The following is a 10,544-nucleotide window of genomic DNA, read 5'->3' as shown; positions in this document are numbered from 1 at the left end:
ATTAATGCTCAATTACTCCTCCTAAATCCTATTTGAAATTCAAATTAGGATTAAAACTTTCCCTCCAATCCTTTTAAAACTGAAAATAATTTCAGTTTTATCCCCATAATCCCTCCCTAATTGAAATTTTCAATTAAGGCATTAATTGCATTAATTGGAATTTCAAATCCCTAAATCCCTCCCTCTTAATTTCACAAAAACTGAAAGCAAACTTCAGTTTTCTCATCCAGCCGCCTCCCTCCTTGTTCTCCCGCCGGCTCCCCTCTCCCTTGGCCAAGCCGCCACCCCACCTGCCCTCCTTGGGAAGATCTTGCTTGCGGCGACCATTCGGCTCTACTCCAAGGATGCATGGACGAACCCGAGTGGAACTACGGGTTTGAATACGACCGCAACGGAAGAGTCAATATCTTGCGATCCCAATTCTTTGACGTCGGATTTGACTTCGACGATACCGTCGACGAATACTTGGACCGAATCTTGCCGACGCTTGTAGACTCCATTGACGAACACTTCTCCGTCTACACTTGGATTATCAAAGGTCGATCTACCGTGCCTCCTCCGCCTCCGAGATCCTCTTCCACGGCAACGTTCCTTGGTGCTTCCATCTTTGTGGCAACCTCCATGCTAGTTTGGACAATCTTCCGTCGCTCAACTTAGTCTCCGTAGGAAGAGAGAGCTAAAGGTCTCAAGGTGAACAACTTTGTATTAACTGTGGGATTCCTATTTACTAGCCTTTGTTTTATTGTTCCTTCGCACTTGCTTAAAGAGTTTAGTTCTCTTGTCGTAGTTTCTTTGCCTAGCAAATCGAACGCTGCGAATTACTTATAATTGACTGACTTTGATGCATGATTAGATAATTTGAGGAGCTAAATTTAATTCTCTTTTAAATTCTTGTGTAACTCCCCTTTGCATCACATCACACCTTCTTCCTCCTTGTGTCATGAGGATCCACTTCCTTCCCATTCCAAACACAAGGCGGTCTTCGCATCTCATCCCAATTTTCTCCACTGCACTCTTCATCCTTAGCTCACCATTGTAGTCTGACCACGTCCCTCAGGCCAGTATAGCATTTTTTTTTAGATCATTAAGCTATCTTCAAAAAATAACCAATCTTCCAACCTTGAGCAACAAGATTGGCAATTTGGATGAAAAAATAGCATCAATTCTTAAAATGTTTATAGCTATAAAACCTTTTTTTGTGATTTTGCAAATATATTTTAAGTTAATAGCACCTATTGTCATCCACATTATACTTTTGCGATTGTATTGACATTGTACAAATGAGGAGAGAGCTTTTCTTCAAATTATGTAACTTAATGCCCACAAGAAGATTGTTAGTAAACACATTCAATGTACAAATTGAAGAACAAGTAGCTATGTTATTGTATACACTCAGGCATATTATTCATAATAGAGTCATTCATTTAACTTTCAATGCTTTGGTGAAATTGTTAGCAGATATTTCAGAGTTCCATTATATGTTGTAGGAGAGCTATGACATAAATTCATTAAGCCTGCACTTCTCCAAACTCCATATAAGATTCAATTGAGCAATAGGTTCATGACTTTTTTTTTCTTTTTCTTTTTTTTTTGAAAAGTGCAATTTGCATTAAAGAAAAAACTATTACAAACTACTAAAGATAACGATTACATTCCTTCTTTAACAAATCACTTAAAGAAGAAGAAATATTACTAAAATCAAAACTATCCCAAAAAAAGTCACTATTCAAAGCAAATGTGGCACACCAATCCGCCACCTTTTCTAGGAACAAAATGAAAAATAACATTATTAAACTTGTGCAGAAACCAAAGTTCCTTATTCCAAAAGCTCTCTTTCTTCCAATTAGAAGCCTTCATCGAGTCACAAATTATTTTGATGATATTTACATTATCACCTTCAACAATCACACCTTCGTAGTCAAAAAGATAATCTTGTAAATTTCTCTAATAAATAATACCGATTGAATTTCCAATTGGGCAATATCCCAATGCTTCATTTGTTTGCAAAAACGCAGTTAAGAATCTACCTTTGTCATCACGGATCACTCCACCGATACCTCCAAGATTTGAGCTTAATAACGAAGCATCTATATTGATTTTAATTCAATCTAGTGGTGGGGGATGCCAGAAATTCAACAACTCCGAATGGAGACTAACATCCCATTCTTCAAGTATTAGATTAACCTTTGGTTGCATAGCTGTTAACAAAATATTTACTGCAAGTCATTGAAACCGACATAGCAGCTCCTCCATGTTTAACCACATTCTGATTCTTCCAAGAGAAGAACACCGCAGTCATATATACCCGAACTATACTTGGATTCTTATTTAAAATACTTCTAAGTTCCACAAGACCTTCCTCCAAAAATTGAAAGATCGGAACATTGAAACCCCATTCTCAAATTTTCATAATGATCTCAATGAGATACTTACATTGAATAGAAATATGAGATAAACTCTGAATCTCATCACATCCTCTAGCACAAGCAGTAATCTCATAAATCTTTCTATGATTAAGATATCCGTTCGTAGGAAGTTCATTCTTAGTAAGTCTCCACCAAAAGCAATGAATCTTAGGCTTGAGTTTCAATTTAGAAATCCATGTCATAACCACATCAATCTCTTCCACATAATTATTTTCTAATGCAGCTATGTACACCATAGAAGAGATTGACTTTCCCGAATATTGCTGGAGCAACTCAAAATAATCTTCATCATCCATAGAACATATAGGAACCTGCATAATTAAGGAAGACAAATCCTCAATGAAGAACTTCTTAATTTCTGAAAATTTCCATCTGCCATCTGATGTTAATAGGCTCTGAACTTTCAAATTATATAAACCCACATGATCCATAAAAGTAGGCCATCTATTCAATTATTTAACCAAGATCCAAGCATCATCAAGAATACTAATCATGTTACCGTTGGAAACCCTCCATCTAATGATCTGCTTAAGAAGATTAGCAGCATCAACTAGAATTTGCCAAGTTGATGAGGAATCTCTTTTAATGTTCACATTCAATATATCCCTACCATATTTAATAGCAATAATACGATTAAGAAGTGAAGAGGGATTATGAATAAAGCTCCAAGCCAATCTTGCTCTCAAAGCACTAACTTTGTTTAAGATAGAATAAATTCCCGCTCCACCCAACAGCTTCAGTTTATATAAATCAACCCAAGCCATATAATGTAATCCATTCCTTCCCTTGTCTTTATGCCAAATGAAAGTTCTACAAAGTTTTTCAAGATTCAATAACACTCCTTTTGGAACCAATGAATGAGTAGCAAGAAAAATAGGAAGAGATAAAAGACAAGACTTGATAAGCAATATTCTCCCAGGCAAGGAGATGTATTTATTTCCCCAAACATTGAATTTTTCCAAAGCATGATCCGTGATTTCCTGAAAATCTGAAGACTTCAACCTTCTCAAAGCAATTTTAAGTCCCAAATACTTAAACTCCTTGATGCTTCTAAAGCCAAGCTTCTTGGAAATATACCTTTTCCTTGCCACATTCACTGATTCCCCAAAAAAGATATAAGAATTATTTTCATTCACTTTCTGCCCCGTCTAACTACAATAATCATCAATAATATCCTTCATATGCTCTGCCGCTTTATAAGAAGCATTAGAAAAGAGAAGAACATCATCAGCATACAATAAACTTGAAATCTTAATCCCCATCTCAGCAACTCTTTGAAGAATTGAGTTAGATAAAATCTGAGAGCACAAATTAAATAAGAATGGGGACAAGGGCAACCCTGTCTGAAACCACTCTTCGCATTTATCCAATTTGACATCCTTCCATTTATAAGAATAGAAAACCTTGCGTTCTCCACACATTCAATGAACAACATGGAAAATCTAATTGGAAAACCAAACCAATCCAATGTTTTAGTTAGGGCCGACCACCCCATACTATCATATTCTTGCTCCATATCAATCTTGACTGCCATAAGACCCTTCTTGGATGTAGAAAATATGAATTTATGAAAGATTTCATGGGCTAGCAAACAATGATTCGACATTGATCTTCCAAGTAAACTGATCTTCATTAATGATTCCATGAAGACACCATTTCAGTCTATTCATCAACATTCTTGCCTCAATCTTATAAATAGTTTGACACAAACTAATTGGTCTAAACTGAGAAGTTTCCATTGGATTTTTAACTTTAGGAATTAACACTATAAGGCTATCCTTCCAACTTGGATGCATAATACCCGATTTGAAAAAACTATCAATTGCTCTCCAGGAATCCTTATTAAAAATTTCTCAATAAAATTTAAAAAGGATGCAGTCATACCATCAATCCCAGGAGACTTGTTGTTTGCTAATTGCTGCACAGCTTCAGAAAATTCAGTGAATGTAAATTCCGCATCTAGATTATCACCTTCTTCTAGTCCAATTCGCTGATCTGGAAGAAGAACGGGCCAACCCGTTAGATCACATTCTCTGGATTTCCACTTCTTATTAAAGTAGTCAAAGAACACAGATTCAATCTCCTCTAGATCTTCAACTAATTATTAATTCCCATCTTCGATTTGGCTATGTAATTACCATTCTTCTTAGCTGAGGCATAGTTATGAAAGAATTTGGAGTTAGTGTCCATTTCATCCATCCACCTTACCTTAGCCCTTTGATTCCACCAATTAGCTAGCCGATTCAACATCACATTCAACTCATTCACTTTCCTTCTGAGCAGATTTAAATCTTCCAATGAAAGGCCCACATCGCTTTCTTTTACTTGAAGACAAAAAATCTCCTTCTTCAACTCCATTTTGAGTTCATTTAGACTCTTCAATTTGTTCTTATTCCATAAATACAAAGCCTTCAACGATCTCTTCATTTTCTGTTTAGAATTTCTGCATCATCACCAAAATCCGGTTTCTTTCATGCTTTAAAGACCACATTCCAAGTAGCAGGAAATGATTTCCATACATCTTTAAACCGAAAAAACTTCATTTGAGGACAAGGACGTTCGTTGATCTTGAAAACAATAGGATAATGATCTGAGGAAACTCTTGCAAGATGCCTAACCCGAGCAAGTGGAACACTTTGAATGGCAGCCGAATTAATCAAACATCAATCCAATCTTTCCCAAATTTTTTATGTTCCTTCTTTGTTGTTGCACCAAGTAAATCTTGGACCACTTATACCTACATCATGAAAGTCATTATTAGCCAAAAAAGCCCTCTTCTCCTAAGGCCCTTGAGAGAAAACAAATCTCTTTCCTCCTCGCTTGTCTTCTTTAGATAGCAAGCAATTAAAATCCCCACCAATAATGGAAGGAATATTAGAATTAGAAAACTTTTCCATTCTATCCCATAACTCCCTTCTCACAAACACATCTTTAATACCATACACAGTAGACACATTCCAGAACACCCCATTAGGAAACTTAACCAACACCAACACACATGAGCTCTCAATAACATCAAAAGAAACCTCCACTCTATTCCAAAGAACAAGAATACCACCCGACGTCCCCACAGCCGGATGATGAAAAAAATCCCATTCCTCCCCAATGATTCTATTAATATCCCTCCTCTCAATAGAAGCCAATTTAGTTTCTAACAAACCAATAAAAACACCCAATTATCTTTAATAATTTCTCTGAGATACAGAGAAGCCTCCTTCTTGGCTCCTCTACAATTCCAAAACATAAACGAAGACATTTAATTAAGCACCGGGGATTTCTCCCCGCCACTCTTACCCATCTTCATTTCACCCTTCCGTTTCCTAGACAAAACTTCAACAGGTCCCAAAGATTTAAGTTCCTTCAAGCGTTTAATTTTAAAACTTGAAGAACTCGCTGCCAAAGAACTATTATTTTCAGTTAGAGCTTTAGAATCATCTCTGAAATCAGCATTTGCATAGAAGGTTGCCCTGCCGCTTTCATCAAACTGTGATTTATCAATTCAATAGCATTCTTCACCACGTCTGGCAAGCAATCAGATGTTGCATCTAATACTTCAGTAGCTGAGATATACTCCTTCCCCTCCAATATCATTTCAACATTTAGTCTCACATCCTTCAGATCATTTCCTGAATGAAGGGTGAAATCATCATGCCTTTTTTTTCAGGTATAATCTATTCACGTGTGTAAAACAAACATGTTCTATGGTATTCCATCTAATATAATTTATACAAAAATAGGATTGTGTTGGTGCTACAGATGGAACACACATCAAACCTAAGGGACCTAAGTAAAATGAATCCGCATTTAGAGAAAAAAATCGTATCTAACCCAAAATGTGTTATCAGCAGTAGAATTTGATTTGAGATTCATATATGTTCTTGTTGGTTGGAAAGTTCAGCATACAAGAGTTCTTAGAAATGCATCAGAAGAACTGATAGGTTACGTGTACCAGAAGGTAAAAAGGCTTATTATCTCTTAACGTCAATAATAAGTATCAATGCCCAAACCTTTTTTCTTTAGTCATGGATGTTCTTACTAGGCATTGACAAGAGGATGTACCCTGGTGTATGATTTTTGCTGATGATATTCTTCTTGTTGATAAAACTAAAAAGAGAGTTGAAGAAAAACTTGAGTTATGGAGGCCAACCTTAGAATCTGAAGGTTTTGGTTTTGAGTAGATCTAAAACTAAATATATGGAATGTAATTTTAGTAATAATAGATCTAGTTGGGGGATTGTGACTTTGGGTGAGATGATCAAACCATTAAAAAGAGTACATGTTTTAGATTTCTTGGGTCTGCTGTTCAAATTGATAATAAAATAGATCGGGATGTTATTAGTAGAATTCAAGTTGGATGGTTGAAGTGGAGGAATGCATCAGGCATATTATGTGACAGAAAAATACCCCTTAAACTTAGGAGAAAATTCTATAAGATGGTGATGAGAACTACAATGCTTTATGATGTGGAATGTTGGCCATTAAAAGAGAAGTATAAAATTACATTAAGTGTTGAAGAGATGAGGATGCTAATGTGGATGAGTGGTTTCATTCATAGAGACTGAATGTGAAACGAGTATATATGTGAAAAGGTTGGAGTAGCTCAGTGGAAAATAAGATTAGAGAGTGTCAACTTAGATGGTTTGGTCACATAAAACATCGGCCTTTTGATATCCAGTTAAGAGAGTAGATGTATTAGATTTAGCCTATATTAAGAAAAGTAGAGATAGACCTAAAAAAAAAGCTTGGTTAGAAAGTATTAGAAAATATATGTTTTATTAGATTTAAATGAGAATTTAACTCTTAACATGACACAATGAAAAAAAAAATGATTCATATAGTCAACCCCACATAATGGAATAAAGGCTTGATGTTGTTGTTGTTGATAACTTCCAGAATAATCAATGAAATTTTTCAAAAAAGTAAACTAAAGTCAATATCTCTAGTAAATATTATCTAGATTACAGTGGCTACTCCACCTGAAAAAGGTTTTATAGCTCCATATCGTGCGACAAGGTATCCCTTGAAGGAGTTTAGTTCTATTCAACATACAAATTGCAAGAAACTTTTTAATCTTCGATACACAACGGTTGAGCGTGCCTTCGCCTCTTTGAAGAACTCGTTTCGCAATCATAAAGTTTGAACTTTGAACATTATTTTCCATTACAAACCCAAGTTGATATTGTTCTTAATTGTTTTATATTGCATAATTGGATAATTACATAACGCGTGATATTTTATTCTCTCTAAAGATAAATGGGCTAGAAGAAGTCACTCCAAAAGAAGAGGTCAAATTATTGTAGATAACTATAATCAATGGTTGGATAAAAGAGATGAAATCACATATACCATGCAGAAGTGCATTCAAAACGTGGTTATTAGCAACAATATTTTGGATTAATCTCTTATCTTTCTTTAGCAAGCAATATTATATATTCATTTTGAAAAGAATGCTTTCTTGTGGAATATTTTGATGTGAATGATATTTTGCAAATTCACTTACAAATGTCTAATAGTTTTCTTCTTTTTATGTTATTACATCTACTCTTACAATAAAAATTATGTATTTAACATGGTTTTCTGAAATGATATTTGTTATGATTTGTGTTAATGAATCCATTACAAACAAATTTTACATCAATTTCTAAGCCTAAGAAGAGTTAAATTTTCTTGTGGAGTTTGAAATCAAAGTAAATAGTTGGATTGTTGCAAATTATAACTGAGTATGTTGATGCAAATATGACTAATGCCCAAGGCTTTAAATATGCAGTGTATCAAGGTGTTGCACAAAGATTAAAAGAAAATTTTGAAAGAGCTCACAAGTGAGCAATGAAAGAATAAGATTTGACACCAAAGCACTCTAAGGACTCACATTAAAGATTTGAAAAAAAAAAATCAGGGATATCTTGTGATGAAAATAAAAAGATGATAGTGATGAGCCACAAGGATTATGCAGCACATATTCAGGTATTTATTTTAGTACATGTTTAAAAATAATAACATGAGATTAATATTGTCTAGTTTGTTATATTAGAAGATTTTCCCAAGGATGCTACTTATTTGAATATTCTAATTACATATTAAATGGAGTTAAAGAAAGCAAAATGGTGAAAGATATGTGATTGGAGAGTGGGCTAAATCTAGAAATTCTCAAATTCCACTTGGAACCCAAAATATATACCTAGAAGATGACAAGCCTCAAGATTTATGGAGATTGGTGTAGATACATTGCAAGCTAGTAGGGTTTAATTGAAAATTAAAGAAGATTTCATAGGAACGAAAAAGTGAACATTGCCATCATCTTTTAAAGGATGTGCCATAAGAAAGAAGAATAAGGTGTCGGTTATTAATCGAACTCTTTGTGAGTATATTGTTATGATGGCTGCAATGTAACTAAAATTGTTAATGCAATATAAAGCACAACAAGAGTCTCGCAAGAAAGAAAAATATTTACATAACTCATGAAAAAACTATCAAGTATTCCTAATTTTTTGTGAAAGAGAGTAATACGATATATGATGACTTATTGAAGAATCTCTTCAAGGGTGAATTCCTTCCTCTCAAAACCTACAGATTTAAAGGCTAGATGGATGTGTAAGGGGCCAAATAAATGATTTATACTATGAAACTTTATGTTATATTAATCATTTTAAGTTGTAATTACTAGATTATTTTAGAGTTATAACTGCGATAAATATATATATATATATATATAACTTATGAAATAGTAATGTTTATTTATTTTGGACTTATGATTTATATTTTGAAATTTGTGCATTCATATGTATTTTGGACATGTGAAATAATAAAGTTCAAGTTACAATTATCCTTAAAGTATTATAATTTCACTCTGAATATGATTATTTATTTTTATGAATGTAGTAAAAAATAATTAGTTGTTATGCATGCCTTTTTGCTTATTTTGATGTGCTTCAATATATCAAAATTTCACGTTGCTCAAATAATAATTTTATAACGTTAAAACATTAAGTGTAATGTTAACATTGTATTTTAGTGATATATTGAATTCAATATTACACCACATCCAACCAAATAGCATCAAAGTATTCAAAATACACAGCTTTTGCTTTTACTCTGCATATACCTTAACCAAATAGATAAATAAATAACATTTCCCCGCATTTATTTTACATACAATCAAACAACTTTGAAATATTCCAAAGTCACTGCATTTACTTTATATGCATTGCATTCCTTTTTCTAGCAACCAAATTTGATCCTTTAATCCTACTTGCATTCGAACAGACAATGAGTCAAGGACTAGCAATAAGATCTTCTGTGCAATTTAATGAAGTAATAATTAATAAATAAAAATATATTCAAAGAGCGAGAGAGATAGAAAGAGAGAAAGAGGGAGAGACCTGATGGAAATCGCCGGAGCCGGAACCAGCGGAGCTTCCGGAGGTGTTGCTAACACGGACGGGTACGTTCTCAATGATTCGGCGAAGCTTCACTTCCAGATCCTCCTCCTCCTCTCTAAGCACGCTGCCACCCCCCGCGCCTTTCCCGTACTCAACAATGGATCCGTCGCCTGTTCCAGCCTTGGCGACTACAGCGCCCACAGAATTCGGAATGGCGGCGACCAGCTGCATGTCTGTCACCTGGCGGGTGGTACCGCCTTCCTTTGCTGTGCCGGACATCCCCTGCAAAACCCTAACACCGATCTCCAATATCGGAGCTTTCAGCTAGGACGGTGCAGAGCGGTCACGTTGAGTTTTGGAGAGCGTTCGACCACAAGGAGTGGCATGCTAAGCCGAATGCGCTCGACTGGATCTCGACTAGACGAGCCCTACTTGGGAACTTTTATTTGGTCCGGTGAAGGTACCTTCCTCTACGTTCGGCCACCAACGTATTAGCGCCACGTAGCAGGAAGAAAAGACGCCGACCCGACCCGTTATTTTTGGGTTCTCGCACATGCGTTTTTTTAACTCTCTCTCCCAAAGGATTTGGCCGAAGAACCGCGTATAAGAGAAATACAGCGAGCTCCCGTTTTTGCTTGCGATCAAAATGGAGTAACTTTCCATCCTGAAGAAGGGAATGACGTCGGAGAGTATGGGGAAGAAGCTCTCTCTCTCTCTCTCTCTCTCTCTCTCTCTCTCT

The 10,544-nt window shown here is 35.3% G+C and overlaps 1 protein-coding gene across 1 annotated transcript in view; it reads right to left on the bottom strand.

Moving 5' to 3' along the window:
- Positions 1-10,107, bottom strand: part of LOC110092991 (PRKR-interacting protein 1-like) — a 29,359-nt gene extending 19,252 nt beyond the window's left edge. The window contains exon 1 of the mRNA XM_020817722.2: positions 9,806-10,107. Coding sequence (XP_020673381.1) covers positions 9,806-10,084 — 279 coding nt within the window. The 5' untranslated portion in view covers positions 10,085-10,107. The remainder of the gene's footprint in view (positions 1-9,805) is intronic.
- Positions 10,108-10,544: the final 437 nt, after the last annotated feature.

This window comes from Dendrobium catenatum, unplaced genomic scaffold (assembly GCF_001605985.2).
Source record: "Dendrobium catenatum unplaced genomic scaffold, ASM160598v2 fragScaff_scaffold_1449, whole genome shotgun sequence".
In the NCBI taxonomy this organism is placed as follows: domain Eukaryota; kingdom Viridiplantae; phylum Streptophyta; class Magnoliopsida; order Asparagales; family Orchidaceae; genus Dendrobium; species Dendrobium catenatum.
The sequence above is the reverse complement of the archived record's forward strand: the minus strand, read 5'-3'. Positions and strand labels throughout refer to the sequence as shown.